General features: G+C 44.5%; 1 protein-coding gene and 1 long non-coding RNA gene across 6 annotated transcripts in view; both read right to left on the reverse strand.

Moving 5' to 3' along the window:
- LOC137203490 (uncharacterized) overlaps positions 1-10,819 on the reverse strand; it is a 36,267-nt gene extending 25,448 nt beyond the window's left edge. The window contains exons 1-2 of one of the 2 annotated variants that reach the window (XR_010933146.1): positions 8,888-10,819; positions 8,575-8,735 (exon numbers count right to left, since the gene is read on the reverse strand). This is a non-coding gene — a long non-coding RNA (uncharacterized lncRNA). The remainder of the gene's footprint in view (positions 1-8,574; positions 8,736-8,887) is intronic. The other variant, XR_010933148.1, reaches the window with a different exon arrangement.
- Positions 10,820-14,868: 4,049 nt separating this feature from the next.
- The window catches only part of DIP2C (disco interacting protein 2 homolog C), a 359,569-nt gene continuing 352,407 nt past the window's right edge, over positions 14,869-22,030 (reverse strand). For all 4 annotated transcript variants that reach the window (XM_067699777.1, XM_067699766.1, XM_067699759.1 and 1 more), the window contains 2 exons: positions 20,573-20,696; positions 14,869-17,968 (listed from right to left, as the gene is read on the reverse strand). In XM_067699777.1, the coding sequence (XP_067555878.1) occupies positions 17,716-17,968; positions 20,573-20,696 (377 nt within the window). In that variant the 3' untranslated portion in view covers positions 14,869-17,715. The remainder of the gene's footprint in view (positions 17,969-20,572; positions 20,697-22,030) is intronic.

Genomic DNA, 22,030 nt, shown 5'->3' on the forward strand with positions numbered 1-22,030 from the left:
AAAAAGACTGTAATCTACAAAGGAATCCTCATTAGGCTATCAGCGGATTTCTCAGCAGAAACCTTATTGGTCAGGAGAGAGTGGAACAACATATTCAGAGTTTTGGGGAAAAAAAACAACGCTGCCAGCCAAAAAATGCTCTCTCAGGCCAAGTTACCCCTCAGATATGAAGGAAAATAAAGATCTTTGTAGACAAACAAAAGCAGAGGGAGTTCATCATCCTAGATATGCATTTCAAGAAATGCTGAAAGGAGTTCCTCCAGCTGAAATGAAAAGATGCTAATCAGTGACATGAAAACGTAAGAAAATATACAACATACTGGTTAAGGCAAATATATAGTCAGACTTAGAAAACTCTAATTCTGTAACAGGATGGTATGTTAATCGTTTAACTGTAGTGTAAAGATCAAAGGAAAGGTATTAAAATAATTATAGATACTACAATTTGTTACTGCATACACAATATAAAAGAGTTAAATAATGACATACAAAATTTTAAAAGGGGGAGTCAATAAGTGAAGATTTTATAGCTGATCAAAGTTAAGTTGCTATCAACTTAAAATGGACTGTTTTATCTATGAGAGTTCTTATGTAAACCTCACGGGAATCACAAAGCAAAAACCTATAGTAGATTAAAAAGGGGGAAACAGAGAGAACCACCACAAAAAACCCACGAATTTATGAAGGTGGGCAGAAACAGAGGGAAAGGAAACATTGGAAATGCAAAACAACCAGAAAATAATTAGTAGGATGACATTAGTAAGTCCTTGATGCTAAATGTAAATGGGTTGAATTCACCAATCAAAAGCTAGAGTGGCTAGATGGATTGAAAAAAAAAAAAAGAAGCCACACAAGACCCAACAATATGCTGCCCATAAAAGACCCACTTCAGGTTTAAAGACACATAAGCTCAAAGTGAAGGGATAGAAAAAGATACTGCATGCAAGTGGAAAGCAAAAAAAAAGAGCAGGGATAGCTATACTTATATCAGACAAAATAGACTTTAAGCCAAAAACAGTAATAAGAAAGTCAATATTTAATGATAAAGGGGTCAATTCATCAGGAAGATAAAAACAACTATAAAGTATAAAATATATATGCATCCAACATCACAGCACCTAAATATATTAAGCAATAGTAACGGAGCTGAAGGGAAAAATGGAAAAAAATACAATAGTTGGGGGATCCAATACCCCACATTCAGCAATTGTTAGATTATCTGGACAGAAAATACCAGGAAATGTTGAGTTTGAACCATACATTAGACTGAACTGAACTAATGGGCATTTATAGACATTCCATCCAACAGAAGGAGAATACACATTCTTCTCAAGTGCATACAGAACATTCTCCAGGATAGGTCATATGATATGAGACAAAAAATGTCTCAGCAAATTTAAAAGATTGAAATCATAGCAAGTATCTTTTCTAACCACAATAATATGAAACTAGATATCAATAACAGAGGAATGATGAAAAATCTACAAATATGTGGAAATTTAGACACTCCAGAATCACCAATGGGTCAGAGAAGAAATCAAAAGAGAAATGAGAAAATACAGCAAAACAAATGAAAATGGAAACAAAACATACCAAAACCTATGGGATGCTGCAAATGCAGTTCTGAGAGGGAATTTTATACCAATAAATGCATATATTAAGAAAATGGGAAGATCTCAAATAAACAACATAACTTTACACCTCAAGGAACTAGAAAAAGAAGGAAAAATGAACCCCAAATTTAGTGAAAGGAAATAAAGATAAGAGCTGTAATAAATGAAATAGAGACAAGAAAAACAATAGAAAAAAATCAATGAAACTAAGAGCTGTTTTTTTGAAAAGATAAAATCTACAACTCTTTATTGAGACTAACAAGAAAAACAGAATGAATACATAAATAAATAAAATCAAAAATGAAAGGGAAGAGGTTACTGGTACTACAGAAATACAAAGGATCATGAAACTATCATAAACAATTATACACCAGTAAATCAGATAACTCAGAAGAAGTGGATAAATTCCTAGAAACATACAGCCTGTCAAGACTGAATCATGAATAAATAGAGAATCTGAACAGACTAGTAACAAGTAAGGAGATTGAATCAATAGCCAACACTGAAGCAGACTCACAGATATAGAGAACAAACTGGTGGTTACCAGTAGGGAGAGCGAAGGGGGAAAAAAGGGTTATTATGGGATACATGAAATCCTGTGTATAAAACTTTTGAAAACTGTAAAGCATTATAGAATTTAAAGAATCTTTCATTCAACAAGAAAAAAGAAAGAAAAAGAAAAAAACAATTCTAAAATTTGTCTGGAACCACAAAGACCCTTAATAGCCAAATCAATCGTAAGAAAGAATAACAAAGACAGAGGTATCACACTTCCTGATTTCAATCTATATTACAAAGTTAGAGTAAATTTGTAATTTATGGTCAACCAATTTACGGTCAACCAATATTTGACTAGAGAGCCAAGAACACTCAATGGGAAAAGGACAGTCTCTTCCACAAATGGAGCTGGGAAAGCTTGAATAACCACCCAAAGAGTAATGAAATTGGACCCCTATCTTACACCACTTACATAAATTAACTTGAAGTGGATTAAAGACGTAAGCATGAGACCTGATGATAAAACTCCTAGAAGAAAACATAGGAAAGAAACTCCTTAACATTAATCTTGGCAATGATTTTCTAGATAAGACACCAAATGCACAAGCAACAAAAGCAAAATTCAACCAGTGGGACTACATCAAACTAAAAAGCTTCTGCACAGCAAAAGAGCCAATAAAAAATGAAAAGGCAAACTATGAAATAGGGAAAAATATTTGCAAAACACATATTGGATAAGGATTTAATATCCAAAATATAAACAACTCATACAACTCAATAACATAAAAGCAAACAATCTGATTTAAAAATGAGCAGAGGAACCAAATAAAATTTTTTTTCAAAGACATGCAGGTGGCTGGCTAACAGGTACATGAAAACATGCTCAACATCATCAGTCACCAGGAAATGCAAATCAAAACCACAATGAAATGTCACCTCACACCGTTAGAATGGCCATCATCAAAAAGACACAGAAAATAAGTGTTGACCAGGATGTGGAGAAAGGGAACACTTATGTACTGTTGTTGGAAATGTAAATTGGTTTAGCTACTATGGAAAACAGTAGGGAGGTTCCCCCAAAATTAAAAATAGAACTACCATCTGATCCAGCAATTCCACTCCTGGTATATAGCCAAAGGAAGTGAAAACAGGATATCAAAGAGATATATGCATTCCCATGTTTACTGCAGTATTCACAACAGCCGAGATATGGAAACTACCTAGGTGTCTGTCAGTGGATGGATGGATGGATAAAGAAGTTGTGGTACTTATATACAATGCAATATTATTTAGCCATGAGAAAGAAGGAAATGCTGACATTTGTGACAACATGGATGGACCTTGCGGTCACTATGCTAAGTGAGATAAGTCAGACAGAGAAAGACAAATACTGCATGATCTCATTTAAATGTGGAATCTAAAAGAGCCAAACTCATAAAAACAGGCAGTAGAATGGTGGTCACCATTCGACTGAGGGGTGGGGGAATTGGGAAGAAACTTGCAACCAATAGGCAAATAAGTTTTGGAAAACTAGTATGCAACATAGTGATTACAGACAACAATACTATATTATAAACTTTTGCTAAGAGACTAGGTCTTAATTTCCACCACAATTAAGTGATATGATGGAGGTGTTAGCTAACACTACAATGGTACTCATATTGCAATATACAGATGTACTAAATCAACATGTTGCACACCTTAAACTTATACCATGTTATATGCCAATTATATCTCAATAAAAATAAATTTTAAAAAAGAAGAACACATTTATAATTTAACAAGGAGAGCTGACTGAGAGAGAGCAAAGGTGCGAGTCTTCTACAACGTAGAATTTTTTAAAATTATCTTTTGTTTAGCTCTTTTTGGTGGTTCAAAAATAATTATTAAATAGCAATTATGATAATAGTACAACATCTGACTATAGACTGTAGTCCGAATTCTATTATTTATGGAATATAACTGCATAAGAGTTTCTGTATATTCACCACATAGCTCTTTTTTTCTTTATTCTTTTAGCCAAAGAACTTTTATTCCACTGAACCAACTATCTTAAAAAATGTTTTTTTTGCATTTAAAAATATTTTTAGAACAGTTTTAGTTTTACAACAAAATTGAGAAGCAGGGACCAAGATTTCCCATATGTCCCCTTCCACCACACATACACAGCCTCACCCATTATAGACATCACTCACCAGAAGTTTTTAAAATTTTTTACCAAGGATGAGCCTACGTGAACACATTAATCACCTAAAGTTCGTAGCTGACATCAGAGTTCACTCTTAGTGTTGTACATTCTAAGGGTTTGCACAAATGTGTAATGACATATATCCATCATAGTATCATATAGAATGTTTTCATTATCCTAAAAATCCTCTGTGCTCTGTCTAGTCATCTCTCCCCACCACCATCTCTGGTAACCACTAATCTTTAAATTGTCTCTATAGATTTGTCTTTTCCTGAATGTCATATTGGTGGAATCATACAGTATTTAGCTTTTTCTGATTGGCTTCTTTACTTCAGAATTTATCATTTAAGGTTCTTCCATGTCTTCTCGTTATCTGAGAGCTTATTTCTTTAGCACTGAATAATATTCCACTGTCTGGATATACTTCAGTTTATTTATCCGCTCACCTACTGAAGGCAACTATGAAGCAAGCTGCTATAAACATCTGTGTGGAGGTGTTTGTATGGACATAAGTTTTCCTTTGGGTAAACACCAAGGAATGTGATTGTTGGATTGTATGGTAAGAGTACGTTTCACTTCGTAAGAAACTACCAAATTGTCTTCCAAAGGTTGCATCATTTTGCATTCCCACCAGCAACGTAGAGAGTTTTTGTTGCTTCCCATCCTCGCTGGCATTTGGTGTTATCAGTGCTTTGGTTTTTGATCATTCTAAGTAAGTTGTGTAGTGTTATCCCATTGCTGTTTTAATTTTCATTTTCCTGATGAAATATGATGTGGAACATCTTTTCATATGCTTAATTGCCATCTGTATATCTACTTTGGTGGCATATCTAATCAGGCCATTGGCCCTCTTTTTATTTGGGTTGTCCATTTTCTTATTGTTGATTTTTAATAATTCTTTGTATATTTTAGATGAGAGTCCTTTATCAGATGTGTCTTTTGCAAATATTTTCTCCCAGTCTGTGGCTTGTCATTTCATTCTCTTAACACCGTCTTTCACAGAGGAGTTTTTAATTTTAATGAAGTCCAGTTTATCAATTTTTTTCATGGACCATGCCTTTAATATTATATCTAAAAAGGTATCACCATACTGAAGATCATCTATGTCTTCCCCTATGTTACCTTTTAGGAGTTTTACAGTTTTGTGTTTTACACTTTGGTGTAAGATCATTTTGAGTTAATTTTAGTGAAGGGTGTTAAGGTCTGTGTCTAGATTCATATTTTTGCATGTGGATGTCTAGTCATTTCAGCACCATTTGTTGAAGATACTATCTTTGCTCCATTGTATTGCTTTTGTTCCTTTGTAAAAGATCAGTTGGCTATATTTATGAGGACCTATTTCTTGCCTCTCTACTCTGTCCCACTGATCTATTATCTATCCTTTCTCCAATACCACACTGTCTTGATTACCAAGGCTTTATAGTAAGTCTTAAAGTCAAGGTGCATAAGTCCTCCAAATTTGCTCTTCTCCTTCAATATTGTGTTGGCTATTCTGGGTCTTATGACTCTCCATATAAATTTTAGAATGAATCAGTTTGTCAATATCTACAAAATAATTTGCTGGGATCTTATTGGGATTGCATTGAGTCAAGGTAGGAGGAATTGACATCTTGATAATATTAAGTCTTCCTACCCATGAATAAGGAATAGCTCTCCATTTATTCTTTGATTTTGTTCATTGGAGTTGTGTAGTTCTCATGTAGTTTTTATATGTATTTTAGATTTATACCTAAGTATTTCATTTTGGGAGTGCTAAAGTAAAGGGCATTGTGCTTTTAATTTCAAATTCCACTTGCTCATTACTGGTATATAGGAAAATGATTGGCTTTTTTTTTTTTTGCAGTATGCGGGCCTCTCACTGTTGTGGCCTCTCCCGTTGCGGAGCACAGGCTCCGGACACGCAGGCTCAGCGTCCATGGCTCACGGGTCCAGCCGCTCCGTGGCACGTGGGATCTTCCTGGACCGGGGCACGAACCCGCGTCCCCTGCATTGGCAGGTGGACTCTCAACCACTGTGCCACCAGGGAAGCCCAAATGATTGGCTTTTGTATGTCAACCTTGTATCCTGCAACCTTGCTGTAGTCACTTATTAGGCCCAGGAGTTGTTTCATTGATTCTTTTGGATTTTCTCCATAGACAATCATGTCATCTACAAACAAAGCAGTTTTATGTATTCCTTCCTAATCTACGTATCTTTTATTACCTTTTCTTGCATTGTTGCATTAGCAAGTACTTCCAGTACAATGTTGAAAAGGAGTGGTGAGAGGGGAATGTCTCTGCATTGTGCCTAATCTTAGTGGGGAAGCTTTGAGTTTCTCACCATGAAGTATGATTTCAGCTGTAGGTTTTTTGTAGATGTTCTTTATCAAGTTGAAGAAATTATCCTCTGTTCCTAGTTTACTAACAACAAGAGCATCAACAAAGTAGCAATATTGTCTTCAAATCTATGAACATAGGATGCATTTTCTTTTACTTATATCTTCTTTAATTTCTTTCAGCAATGCTTTATAGTTTTCATTATACCCAAAGTGATCTACAGATCCAAAGTAATACCTATCCAAATTCCAAAGATGTTTTTGCACAAAAAGAAAACCCCATCCTAAAATTCATATGAAATCTTAAAGGACTTCAAATATCCAAAACAACCTTGAAAAAGAAAATTAAAGTGGAAGGATTTGCACTTCCTGATTTTAAAACCTACTACAAAGCTACAGTAATCAAAATGACATGTTACTGACATAATACTGACATAGGAATCACATAGAGAGCCCAGTAATAAACCTTAGCATATAGTTTCAAATAGTTTTTGACAATGGTGTCAAGAGCATTCAATGCAGATAGGACAGGTTTTTCAACAAATGGTGCTAGAAAATGATATCCACATGCAAAAGAATGAAGTTGGAGCCTTGCCAACACCATATACAAAAAATACCTCAAAATGGATCAAAGACCTCAACATAAGCCCTAACTCTATAAAACTCTTAGAAGAAAACATAGGGCCAAAAATTCCCATATTAGGTTTGACAATGACTTCTTAAATACAACACCAAAGGCACAGGCAACCAAAAAAACAAGTAGAGAAACTTGGCTTCATGAAAATTTTAAAATTTTGTGCATCGAAAGACACTATCTACAGAAGGCAACCCACAGAATGGGAGAATATATCTGCAAACCATGTATCTGATAAGGGATTTATATCCAGAGTACACAGAGAACTCCTAAAACTCAAAACAAACCAACAATTCAAAAGTGGGCAAAGGACTTGAACAGACATATCTCCAATGAAGAGCTACAGACTGTCAATAATCCCATGAAAAGATGTTCAACATCACTAGTTACTGGGGAAATGCAAATCAAACCTATGAGATACAACCTTACATCTATTAGAATGGCTACTATCAAAACAAAACAAAACAGAAAATAAGTGTTGGTAAGGATGTGAAGAAATCAGAACTCTTGTGCACTGTTGGTGGGAATGTAAAATGGTGCAGCCACTGTGGAAAACAGTATGGTGGTTCCCCCTAAAAATTAAAAACAGAATTTTCATATGACCCAGCAATTCCTCTCTGGGTATAAACCCAAAAGAACTGAAAGCAGTGTCTTGAAGAGATATTTGTACACCTATGTTCATAGCAGCATTATTCAACAATAGCTAAAACATGTAAGCAACACAAATGTCCATCAATAACCGAATGAGTAACAAAAGGCAGTCAGACGTCAGAGACATCCGAGTAGTGTCAGTCATGATAGATAGGGAGCAATGCCCCAGTAACAGACCCTGAGTTCCTGAAGCTCAAAATTTCAACTCTGAAGGCCAAGGGGACATCCAGAAACCAGGCAGCAAGGCATGTCATTGAGAGATCAGAAGACAAAGGTCACTGCATGGATCCAAAGACCCCTCACCTTTATCCACCTGCAGAAGACACACTTCTCCCCCTACTCTAAAAACTCTTGAGGGGAAGAGCAGGAGACAGGAAGTTAGCTCAAAGACCCAGTGTTCTTGTCCACGAGAGACTGCACATGACCTGAGAGGACCAATTCTATAATCAGTTTAGACCAAGCTTTCCTTTGAACCAGGTCTGTTCAGTGAGTGAGGTCTCAGGTAGTAGGCAAGATTAGGTTTAAACAAAACAAATTATTACACATTCTTTGTTTAAAAAAAAAAAAAGGAATGACAATCTACTCTTTTCTAATTCATTTTAAAGAGGATCATAAAGATTAAGAAAGATCAAGCTATAATTCTTATAACCTTTTAGTAATTCCAGCCACCGAGTACCTGCTGCTGGAGAGTGAAGACATGCCATGGAGCACACCTTCTCCATTTGTGTGTCTCCAGTTTAAATCCTGCGATTTGTGTTCAGTTTCTTTCCGCTGTTGACCTTTAGGCCAGCGAGTGGGAGCTCTTCTTGTAAATAAATCACTTCCAAGCATTTTATTCTGGATTTTACAAGAGTTTGCAGTAAGTTTTTCAGAAGCATAAGGAATGGTCTTAGGCACTGCCCGAGAATCCCAGAGGGCCTCCCCAGACCCGGGCACCTTCTTAGAGAGTGGCTGTGACATGTCCCCCACACTGGTGGGGGACTCCTCACCTGGGCCTGCGTGGGGTGCTCCTCACCCGGCCTTTGGGCCGAGAGCTGCATCTGCTCTGCTCTTGGTCCTTATCCTGGCTGCCCTGAGCCTGGGTCTGAGCAGAGAAAATACATAATTAAGAAGGGCTCAGAAAAAAGGATGAGGGAAGAGTGGAAAGGCGGGAGGGGAAGTTTACCTGGCAGAAGGTCCACGTACAAGTTACGTCTCACCGTGCCCCTTGGGAGAGGAGCTGTCGGTGAGACCTGCCGTTTCAGGTCCCTTATCCGTGTGGAAGCTACCTTTCCCCCCAAGTCTGTCTTTGCATCCTTTACCTCTGTCTCTAAAACCCTTCCTGCAGCTCTGGGAGTAACAGATGGCTCCAAGCGCCTACCTGTCCACATGCATTTTTTTTTTCTTTTTTTAAGCATCCAGCTCACGTCCCATACCGAACTTTTCTCTGCTAATCAGTCCTTTCCCTCAGGTCTGATGTAATAATTAGGACTGGTTCCTTTTATCCGCAGAAATGGCATAGTATCTTGATGCTATACACATTCCTCTGGTCTCCCAGAAAGCGGCTGGTTCCTCCGGAATTCTATTTGAGAGCATACAATAAGAGATGAGATTTTTTTTTAAAGTAAATAAGTTTATGCACAATTGGAATGCAAAGCGGAATCTTTTCTGGTCTTGTAATATTAAGAAGTACAAGGAAAGTGCCTGATCGGTAGCAACATACACTTATCAGAATGACTATCTCCAGGCCCTCACTCATCTTAAGCTCCAGAAAGTCTGGAGCCTAAGACGAGTGAGCCTCGTGGAAAAAACCAACTAAGCAGGAGAAGTAACATGGACTGAAAGCGTCATGTGCTCAAGCACAACAAACTACAAAGCCACACAAGGTGGATACATTCAACCACATAAACATAAGAAAGTTCAGCGTGGCAAAAAAAGTGAATTAAAAAAAAAGTGACACAAAGAGGGAAAAAAAAATCTCAGCTCATCACAAAGGGCCAATCTCCCCAACTAACAGAACTCACAGCAATCAGAGGAAAAAGTGTGTCCAGGACAATGGCAAAGAGGAGCAGTCACGACTCCCGTGACTCCCGATATAAACACGTATCAAAGATTTTACAACGGGTTCACAGGAGGATTCCAGGAACGCCACAGATACAGAAAACAAGGAATTCTGAAGTGAATTTACAAATAGATGTGAAACAGGTCTGTCTACAGGGACACAATCTGCGTTTCTATGGACAAGAATAATCAGTATTATTATCAGTCTTCCACAATTTACAGATTGTAAAGTAGCTCAAGGACAGTAAAAGGCAGAGAACCTGGATAGGTGAGTTAGACAGGACTTCCAATAATTTTTTTTTTTTCCTTTTAAAAACTTTCACAATATTTCCTGACAAGTTAGTAGTTCAAGGGACATGAACAAACAGTCCACAGAAAGAGAAATACAAGTAGCCTTTAAGATATTTTTAAAACATTCAAACTTACTTATAATGAGATAAATGCTAATTAAATCGATAATTTCTGTCTTGAAGAGTTGCTGGTGAAAGTGAAAAATCAAAGTGAAACCACTATGGGGCTCTCTGGCAACATCCGTCAAAGTTACAGATGCATTTACCCGATGACTCATCAATCCTATGTCCAGAAATCTACCCATCAGATACGCTTGCCTACACGTAAAATCAACTGTTTTTGTCATAACAAAAGTTGATTGGAAAAGGTTAAGTGTCCACTGACAGGAATGGAATTAGGGAAGATGTAACGCTGTGACACTTTTTAGAAAACAGCAGCTCTTGGCGCCAACATTACAGAGCAGAGTGTATGGCAGACTATCTTTGGGTTAGAACCAAGGGATGATAGGATATGTATTCATAACTGACTTGTATTCACATAAAGAAACACAGAAATGATACACCAGAAACGAGTATACATGGCCACCTGTCATGGACTGTGTGGAGGGGGCGGTGCCAGGACAAGACTGAACCTCTTCCTGTAGTTTCCATATTTGGACCATGTGACTGGATTACCTATTCAAAATGTTACCTTTTTTTCAAAATGACGATTTGGGTTTTCCTAACAGCCCAGGCTGTAAATGGTGAGGTGGTGATGGCAGGTACAGTGATATTTTTCTCTTTTTCCTCTTGTCTAACTGCATCGTGTCTAACTAGAGAGGTCTGGACACCTTCACACACACTGCGCCTGCCCACTCGTGCTTTCTAGCTTCATTTTCCATAACTAGACTGTTGTCCCTGATGATCTCATGCCTCCTGGAACCTCCTCCCTTATCCTCATTAAGTGCTTTAAACATAGTAGGAGCTCCTTACAGCCATTAAACTGACTTATTGTCCTTGTTCCCTGAACCTCAAGGAGCCACGGGAGCCCACGGCTGAGGGAATCGAGGATTATGTAGCAGAGATGTCTGGATGAAGGACAGGCTGGAAAAGCAGAGGTGCCCATGGGGAGAAGGACCTTCCTGCAGCAAATTATCCTCCACAGACCACCCTCTCACATGACTAAACAAAATATTTAACATGTGAAAACTTGAATATTTGACTTGAATTTTAAGCAGACCAAATGGAGGCTTTAACCGTTCACATTACAAAGGACCATGGGGTCTCTGTAAATAGCTTCTCAAATGTTTCTCCTTATATCCTGAAACATTTGATAGAGTTAGAAACTAAGAGCAAAGTGTTAGCCTCTGCTGACAGATTATCAATCAGGCACTGAGATATAAAATTCTGAACTTGGCTGTTTAAAAAGAATCCTGACATTTTGGGGACTTCCCTGTTGTTCAGTGCAGGATACCAGGCGCCCTAACTCCTATACCACGAAGGGAGGCGGGAGGGGCCGCTCTGCTATTACTTGCCGACAGGGCGTATCGGCACGGACAACGCCCCCAGACACCCTGAGGCGTGTGGCCAGGTCACCCTGGCTCTACTGTGAGAAACACACGAGTCCCTTCCTCCCTGTGCAGCCCCGGCTGAAGCAGGTTAGTTCCGAGGAGCACCAGCTGCTTGATGGTGAGACAAGGCACTGGCCTCATCACCGTATTTTGGTTAGAGGATTAGTCTGAAGAACAGCGTGTGTAAGGGAAACAGGAAGACCGTCTAGTCTCACCCTTCCTTGTAAAGACGGTAAAGCTTATGTGATCTCCTGTGTTGGCAGAGCCAAGACTGACCCTCAGTCTCTGGCTCAGGCCTTGCTGTCCCTGCTGGACACAGACTCGGAGGAGGGTGGGCTCCTCCCCGACTTCAACCCAGCAACAACCCATGGTTGGTGCTCAAATGTTTATTGACTGAATAAGTGAAAGAGACAGAAGTTGGAAAATTAAAACATTTAAAGCCCAAACTATCAGACTCAGAAACTTATTGCTTTTGAAAGAAAAACCAGAATCAGACGTTAATTCTCAAAAGTTTGCCTTATTACTTGTGTGTCTTACAACAGGAATCAGCAAACTACAACCCCAAAGCTGGCCAAATCCAGCTACTATCTATTTTTGTAGGGCCCACAAGCTAAAAGTAGCATTTATACTTGGAAAAAATCCACAGAATAATATTTCATGATGGGAGAATGATATGAAGTTTACGTTTCTGTGTTCTTAAATACAGTTCTGTTGGACCAGATCCTTTCCCACAGATCTGAGGGCTGCACCTGGGTCACAACATCAGGACTTGAATGGTTCAGACAGAAGCCACCTGGCCCTTTACAAACATGTCCGCCACCCCAGCCTTAGCAAGCTGGTGAGGATCCGGTTCAACCCTCACTGGAGCTGTTGCCAAGATGCAGCATAATCAGTGTGCCACTGCCCGTCCAGGTGTAACTGCCCGCTAACGACCAACGGTTTAACCTTAACCAAAAGCATCCCTAAGACCCGTCAAGACCGGCCAACTCACCTCACAGCCCACTCCTACCTCCAGGAACCCCAGCCGGTGACACCCTGCAGCCATTGTCCAGGTGACGCTGACCTGAAAGCCGTGCTGCCCCCTTGGTGGCTAGGAGCTTTGCTCCGCGAGGAGAGCGTCTGTCTTTGAGGATTCACCCCCTGGCTCTCAGCTTCGGATGCTTTTGATGCTGCCTGACCTGTGGGAAAGCCCATTGGACAGTGGTCAGGACAGGTGGCCTCTGCCCTCTCATGGGAGGCTGAGGAATGGGATGCACAGCAATGCTGCCCCTTGCCCCCCAGGTTCAGGGAGCATGGACAGGGCTCAGGGACTGCCAAGGGTGACTTGACAAGATGCGTGGGTGCATCCAGTCCCTCGGAAAAAGTCCCACGGGAATGCAGGGAGGGGGCAGCTCTGGCCGCACATGGCCCTCACCTCACTGCTCCGTCCCGGGCTCTGCCGAAGTGCGGGTCCCAACGCGGTCCTCGTCCTCCTGACGGTCAGCAGAGCGGGGACGCATCAAGTTAGCAGACCTCTGCCCCTCAGCGGCTCCCCCGCATCTCCTGAACATCTGCTCGGGCTGGTCTGGCCCGCAGAGAACACATGCCCTGGTCCCCCCAGGGAAACTGGACAGGCCCAGAGATATCTGTCAACACGTGTCAACACCAACACGAGGTAGGGAAACGAAGCAACACGAGGGGAGCTGAGGCCAAGCCTGGATCCTCTGCGCCCGCACTGCCGGGCTTCCCTTCCTCCTTCTCACTTTCCATTTCTGTTCCTTTGCTTTTCCCCTGGTCGGTCTGTCCCCCGAGCCCGACAGCCCCACGTGGGGCCCCGCGCTCTCTTCACAGGTGACGAGTGAGGAGCCGCGGAGTCGAGCCACCTGCTGGCCTCCTGCCCCGACGACCAGCACGACCGGCCCGGCCGCAGATGCCGTCCATCTGCTAGAGGCCTCTGTGCCAGCCCTGGGTGGGCCTCCAACTCTCCCCCCATGAACGACCGAGTTGGGGGTGACAGTGATGTGCAGGATGGAAGGGGGAGCCGAGGGGTCACCGAGACACGGGGGATCCACCCCAGCCAGAGGAGCTGATGCGTGGACCACCTCGAGGGGTCACCACCGCCAACCACCGCCCGAGGCAGCACGGCCGACCCAAGTCTCTCGCTAAGGTATCGTACTGACTTGGTCTTGCCCAGCTATTTTGTTCATGGATTAACCTTAAAAACCGAAAGACAATAAGAGGTGAACTGAGGAGCCCACTGTACTGGAGCCAGAGCGGCCGTGACGGGAAAGATGCCCTCTCGGGACACAGTGCCCGCCTGCGGGCCGGCAGAAGAGAAAGGGCTGGCCCACCGGTGGGGACGGGGGCTGTGGGTTCTGCTGCGAAGATGTCGTAAGTCGAGACTACAAGTCACAAGTCACGTGGGTGTCAAGGAAACGGAACCTCTCTCCTCGGAAGCAGTGACACCACGTTCCTTGAGGTGGACACATCACCCGACGTGGGACACCGAGACAACGAGGACGGCAAGACCCAGAATGATGATTGACCAGCTGATCAAACTCCTGACTGTGTCCCCAGACCTCAGCATCGTGCTGGAGGACGCAGAACGGAGCACCAGAAGAAACTCTACGCACGCACAGGAACACACACTCTGCACAAAGCACGGCCACACAGGGCGGTTCTGTGTCAGCAACGTTCTGAGTCACCCAATGCAGGTGGTCTGCACCAGCCACCCACTTTTATACCCCCCATTAGCGCGGGACGGTCCTGGTACAAGTGGAATTCTAACACAAAGGCACTCGGGTGAAGCCTGTCGATCTGTGTGCAGAATCAGTTCTACTGATTTTCACGTGTATTAGACTTAAGCTTTTGTAACCATTAGGCTGGTGGTCAGTTAACCCGCTACTACTTTTTTTTTTTAAACATCTTTATTGGAGTATCCCGCTCTTTCCAAGAGATGAAGCCAAGATCAAAACAAAGATAATCTGGGTTGGAATCGTCAGCGAGACCTATGTCCTGGCAAAGCTTCCTGCCGAGGAGCAGCAGAGAGTATGTGCTCACAGACGCACACTCCTTGTTCCTAAAAGTTACCAATAATCTGTACACTTGGAGCAAAATATGAACAAATATATTTAGATATATTTAAAAGAATTAAAAAAAACATTTCACAAAACATTTGTTGCCATAGGAAGATTTTTAGCAATAAATGCCCACATCAAAATTTAAACATTGTTCAAAGTATGATTATCTATACTGATAAGTAATGCAACAAATTATGTAAACAGAGTCAGATACATTCCTGGTAGGAGTCACTTCCTTCCTAGGATGGAAGCTGGCCCAGTTTTCCAGGGGACCAATTAAGAAACTGCTATTTTCAGAGCAACAAAAATAAAAGCTTTTATTTGTTCATTTGAATATAAAACAGGCGTTATCACAGATGTACAAAGCTTACTGGTGGTTTAACATACGAGAAGGTTGCCGTCCTTTGCACATAAAAATTTTGTTTGAAACCGTGATTGGTTGAGTACATGAATTTCTCTAACCAGTCACCACACTATGAAATAACGCTGCTAGCATCCAACTGGTAAAAGGGACCGTTTCCCTTGGGTAAAGTGTCAAGCAGGATTAAACAGATATAATAAACAAGCACCATGAGGAAGCCGCCCTGTCGGGTTGGTCTGAGTCTCAGTGATCACTGTGTACCCTCCTGTGTGCAAGGTGATCACACGGTTTTGTCTGACTTCAAAAGCACAAGGTCACAAGACAAACACTGGTTACGTTCTCATGAATGACTCATCCACAGCACAATTCCTAGTACAGAACGATCTTCCTTTATTGCTAAACGGGTGGTACTTAGTGTCTCCTTTCCTTTTTCTTGCACAACAGAACTTGGATCCCAGCCCTGAGCCCTCTGGACCTCGACGCTGACACAGGACAGCAGGACCGACCTCACCCCACCTCGCTGGGTCTCGCGAGCCACCTGCAGTCCTGCTTCCTCATCAGTGTCGGACCCGAAACCTTAAACCCCTCCCCCTACACAAGGTGGGCATGTGTGTCTTTTCTGTGTGTGGTGGGGTTTTTTCCGCCTTAGGAAGCGAAAGACTGTGGGAATGTGTATCTGAAGCATGTAGAGAAATATTCATACACAGCAATGAAGTCAAACAATATTTTAAAAATCAAATAACTTGTGGAGATGGAACAACGCACCCCACATGCAGACAATTTTTTTTTAAATGCCACTTAAAATTTTAACAGCAATTAGCCTTGGATCTCAGAAGTCAAACAAAACTCTCTTGTAGCAAAGGGCTCACTGCCAGCACACAGAGCAAAGGCAGATAAGACAACCTCACAGAAAGGGTCTCAGTCTCGCCAGCAGCAATCTTAGTCATGCAGACCTGACACAGCCCCCGTGGGGCGCACTGGGGCAATTACAAAGTGAATCTTGCTCGGACAGCTGATACTTCTTCCTGGCTGGAGGCAGACGGGCTGATTCAGTCCGGGAGTGTGCGAGGAGCTCTGAAAGTTCCAAGGCGTGTGAGGCGGCAGCAGCAGCAGCAGCAAGAGATGGAAATCAGAAGTGTGTCCTCGCAGGAGGTGCGGTGATGGGGGTGGGGGGTGGGGGCCTCCTGCCCCAGCCAGTGGCTCTGTTGTCCTGGCAGCGGGGGCGGCTCCCCAGGCACGACCCCCCTCCTGGTGAGTCTCTTCCCTTAAAGCCGCTGAGGGAGTCAGCACAACCTGCTGCAAATGACCACAGAATGACATTCCTTTCATACCGAGGACCAAAAAAAGGTGACACAAACAAAAATGATGGGAACATTGTGCAATGACTTCTTGTGGCCGAGAGAGCGCGTGCTGCGGGCCAGCTGCTCCCCAGGCCGTGCAGTGCGGTGGGCACGCGGCACTGACAATCCGTTGAGACCCCGCAGCAGAGGGAAAAGTGCACGTCCAGCTCCGATCCGCCACCTTTGAGGCGACAGCGCCACTTGCTGGTCTCTGGTTCCAGAGGAAAGGTTCCGACTGTGCTGCTGGCTGTCTGGCCGCGCACACCAGCAACGGGCGAGAGTCTATCTACAGTGCAGTGGAAGGGACGCCATGCAAGTGACAGGTTCTGCGTTTTAAACTTTAAAATCTCCTTTGTTCTTAGTGAATTTATATTTCATATATATATATTTGTTGTGATGCTATCCACGCAAGATAATACAACACTTTTTATATTAGCAAACATTACAAGACTTTAATATTCTTGAATGTTTTCTCTGTTATACTTCTAAAGAGATCAAAATAAATTAAACGTTTTGTACATAATTACATAAGAAGTTAACTTATTTTATCATTTTAGTTTAGTACAAAGATATCTGCAAGGTAATTGCCGAAATACACCTTATTTATAATTTCTTCTCATTCCATGCTAAAATTCAAAGGCCGATTATTAGCCTGTTTCTTCAGCACATTTCTGACAAAGAAAGCTGCTAAAATCTAATTGGAAGGTGCTATTTGGAAGGTTTTCTCGTACCTCAACAAACTGTCCTAAAAGGATGAGCTCCAGCAATGGCTTAAGTTAGTAGCAGGTCCATGGCATTAAGATTTCATGACACATTAAAACAGAGAAAACAATTCTTTGTCACACTACATAAATTGTTTAAAAGAACCCATCTGGAGGGCAGAATATTTTTTTTAATTGCTAGTTTGGCTTAACAAAATACCACATTTACGAAGAAAGCACTTATTATCCAATAATTAAAAAAAAAGAAAAAGTTTTTGAAATGGGCTTTTCCAATAAACTGAAGGCAGTAACGCAAAGTCCTTCTGAGCAAACTTCACATTTCTCGTCTCATCCCCGTTCCGATCAGGACGAGTGGAAAGTCTCCTCCCCACCACTTGGCAAAAGCTCCGCTCGGGAACTCGCCCTGGCGTCTGCACACTCGCGACACTGAGCAGATGGCCCGCCTCTGGGAGTGTCTACATGTTGTAGGCCACGTAAATGGGGTCCAGCTGGTCGGCCAGGAAGCCGTCGCGGAGGTGCATGCGCTGCTTCTCCCCCCGGGAGTTGATGGGGATGACGCCGATGTCCACCACCACCACCACCCCCACCACCAGGTAGTGCTCCTCCAGGACCACGTTGGTCACCAGGGGGACCAGGTCCAGGGCTTCCTGCTCGGACCCGTCGAGCTCAACCACAACCACCAGCAAGTTTGTCCAGGTGAACACAGCACTGGAAGAGAGAGAAGCATCACTGTACAGCGGGGCTTGAACTTAACGATCCTGTTTTCTTTTCCAGATGTTCCATTGGGTTCTTTGTGGACCTGCCCGGGCGCTAAGCCTCCTCAGGCCTGTTGGTCCCTGACCGGCTCTCACACTCCCGTCACGCGCACCTCCTACCGACCTGCTCTCGCGGTGGCAGCCCCGCCCCTGCCCTCCCTGGATCCACACACCCCTAAGGGTGGAGTCTGTCCCGCCGGGTGATTGGGTCAGCCTGCAACATGGTCTGTGGGCTTGTTGCTGAGGCTAGGACAGCGGGGGCACTGGGGCTGGTCCTGACTTGCCTCTGCCACCAGGGGGATGAAAAACATGTGCAGAAGAGTTGCCAGCCCCTGGCCCGCCTGACCCGTGGGCTCCAGCCACACTGGGGTCCGATTCCTCAGCGGTCGACTGCAGACCCAGGGCACATTAACTGATTCCTGTTTGAAGTACTGAGTTTAGGATGAGGGCAATGCAGTGAGACCTGACTCATGTGGGGTAATTCCTGGAGAACTCCAGAGATGTACCCAGAAGTGTCTTATTTTGGATCTTTCAACAGGAGTGCCACCCAGAGTATTCTGTCTGCCCAATTTGTAGACGCCTAAGAACAGTGTTTTACACGTTAAGCCACTTTAACATCACATAGTTGGGCTTTTAAAACGTGGTTGTTTAAGAACCTTAACACACACTGCCCTTGGCCACCAGAGCCACGTGGAGGCCAGGCCAGGCTCTGGCGCCCTGCAGTGGGCTGCGGGGATCTTTCTCTTGCCAGACACAGAGAAGGTTCTATCTCAGTTGTGAGGCAGGAAGTATCTGGGAACATTCACTATTGCTTCCGGAAAGCACAGAGTATGCCTATTAGGAAAAAATGAATATTTTGTTCAGTACGGCCAATGAATACATGAAAATGAAAGGGAAACACTGGAGAATGTGTTCAGCAGACCCCTCCTTCTGGAGTTTGCTTTGTGACGAACGTGTACACCTAAGGGAACAACCTTGTGGGGAGCTGTTCCCGAGAAGAAGGGCCAGCGCCGAGTCCCAGGGCACAATTCCCAGGCACCGGGCACCGCTCCACAAGGGCCGCGCCTTGAGCCCATGAATCACATGTGGCTACTCTGATGTGCGCTGGGGACAATCTTATCCTGGCATTTGAAATCGATGGCGCAGCATCAGGACCAGCTCAGACTCCACAGTTAACTGGGGAGGGGGTTTGCCAGGAGGCCGCGGGCTGCTGCCGGCTACTCTCCTTCCGCCGGAGCTCTCCTGGGGGCCGCGGTGGCTGAGAGGGCCGGGGGGCTGGACTGTACTCAGTGAGGCAGTCACAGATGTGACCTGGCATCACATCCTTCTTTCTCTGCATGAAAGTGACGGATGGGGGCACCCTGTGGGGGGCCACAGGCAAGGGGGAGGGAAATAACGGAACAGTTGTGCTGCACAGACTCCAACAGAGAGAAACCCTTCGGAATAAAATGCAGCTTTATTCCACGTCACGGCATCTAAGCAATGCTCAGAACAGAAAGGAGAAACCTACGAGGGGCACTCCTGCCACACACTTTTAAGTGGAAACGGCACCTTTTCAACTACATAGAAAATACTCGAGGGAGGCAATACAAGCCAGTCAAAATTATTTTCTTAAAAATACAAAAATTGAAGGCTGTGATTGGTATTTATAGCTATTCAGATGGAAACTGAGGTGGGCCCCTGCCAATGTCTGGGCTGATACCTTTCTGGGGTTTCTGCCCTGCCCTCCTCGACACACGAGTGGACAGGCAGCTTTGGCAGGCGGAGGACTTGTGCTCCAGACGGGCTCCGTCACTGCTCGCCCTGAAACGCGGCACCAAGTGGGGACAAGGCGCTCCCGTCCACCCGACTCTTCTGTCTGCCAAGTCCTCTGTGCAGTGCAGTGCGTGGCCAAGAACACCAGCCTGCGTCAGCTAACAAGAGGCAGCCGACAATCTCAGACCAACCCACCTGCTGAGAAAACTGCTCCCAAGGGGTTTTGGAAAAAGCCTCCCCTGGGCCTCCTGCCCTGAGCTTCCAGACCGGCTCCATCAGGCCTCTGCCAGTTCAGGGACTAAGGGAATGAGCACACCTGCAGCCAATGGTGCTGAAGCCACTTTTCACTCTCAAATGCCACGTAAAGGCCCCGAGGAGGTCGTCAGCGCTGCAGCCCCCAGGCCAGGCGGTGATCTGGGCACACTCACACATCACAGCCAACCAAACAGCCAGGGAGAAGCGTGGCCTGCAAGGCTCCTCACCCCCAAGGACGGCTGGGGTGGGTGACTTGTCACTGACAACCCAGTGATGCTGGCAAACGCGGCCCCTCCTGGAGTCTAAGATCTTCCCACAGGCAGGCTGCGTTTAGGCTCCCGCGGACAGTCTATTTCCCCTACATCACGCCTTCCTTAACAAAAAACCAAATAAACGGCTCCCTGGAAACACTGCCCAGCCGTCTGTATGTCACTCTCGGGAAAAGCAACAACTCTGCACTAGGAGTGCTCTTCGGAGGTTCAGATTCACCCTGGAAAGCTGACTCCGCCCAGGACCCCGTGCCCTCGGGCTGCTGCCCCCTCCTCACCATTCCGTGACGCTTTTGTGGGCTCTGATGACGGAGGTCTCGATGTCTATCGGGTGATACCTCATGCCGCGCAGCTCCATGGCCTCATCTAGGGCCCCCACCACGTAGAGGGCGTCGTGGCGCTCTGTACGGGGAATGGAAACCGTGTGAGCTTCACCGCAATGCCGCTCAAACCGCTTAAAAAATAAAAAAAGACTACCCCTGAATGCGAAAGAGATGCAAAGAAAAGATCACTGAGCAAGGGATGCTGTCTCCCTTTTACCAGGGAAACTCTGCAGCCCGAGGCTTTCAGGGAGAAGGTGCAGGCGGAAGTGCTGCCTGGCTCAGCGCTGGCCGCACGCCTGCACGTCCCTCCCCTCATCCCACAGGAGTAGCCTCCACACGCCGTCAAGTGCGTTATCACACAGCCCTCAGCAGCATCAGCACCGCCGGGACACGGGCCAGCAGACCTGCTCCTGGAGTCACATGGTGAGGACCCAGCACAGCCCAAGTTATGCCCAGTTCCCTCTGGTGCCAGCACATGAGCTCTTAACTCTCTTATTACTGCACGTCTGGGCGGGAAGAGGAAGCATAGTTTATGAGAATGTTCATGAACAAAAATTTCCTTAGCTCGTGTAATTGTTCAATTTATTCTCATCAGCTGTGCAAACCTTGGGATAATGACAACATGCAGTCTGTCCATCTTTCCTTAAAAACAAGGAGACATCTTTAATCTTTAGACTAGTAAATCTATCACGGTGAGCTTGAGAGAAGTAACTGACATAAAACACTAGAGAATAAAGCTTTTCCAGTTTAAGTCAGATGAGGTGGAGGCAGTTACTTGCTGGCTTCTAACCACAGCTGCCGTGGGGTATCCCACTGTTCCAGCCCCCGGGCTCCGCAGGATGGGACCTGCCCTGCCTCCTGGGAGGTCTGGGTGTTGCTAAGCTTAGTTCTTCAAGGAACCCCAGATAGCATCCTCAAGTAAAACAGTCTATGATTTTCCCAAATTGAAAATGCAACACCAAAGTATCCTGCACTTTTCCCCTAAATTCATGCTGGTTCAGCCAGGTTGGCACAGCCCCCATCAGACAGGTGGGTCAGGAAGGCTCAGGCCCCATCTCTATGTAATACCCAAGTCCTGTCTCTGTTTTTAGTGAAATAAAGAGCGGAGAAAGGATTCCAGGATCAGCAAAGACCTGAAGAGCAGGCAGGCTCTTAATGTGTTAGTTCTGCGTAACACCCACGCCCAGCGCCAGCCCCTCAGAGCTGCTGCTCCCCTCAGGCACCTTGCGGCACCAGGCCTGCTGGACAGGTGCAGAAATGCAGAGCGCCCGAGGCCAGCGCCTCCTGCCCTGGAAGAGAGTAGCAGGGCTTCAGGAGGGCCTGGGCTGGTGGCTCCAGGACTGGCGACAAGTCTGTGAGCTGCACTTACAGGCACTTGTTGTGGACAACATGGCACCTGGCTCTTGCCTCTGG

The sequence above is a fragment of the Pseudorca crassidens genome, chromosome 1, assembly GCF_039906515.1.
Source record: "Pseudorca crassidens isolate mPseCra1 chromosome 1, mPseCra1.hap1, whole genome shotgun sequence".
NCBI lineage: Eukaryota > Metazoa > Chordata > Mammalia > Artiodactyla > Delphinidae > Pseudorca > Pseudorca crassidens.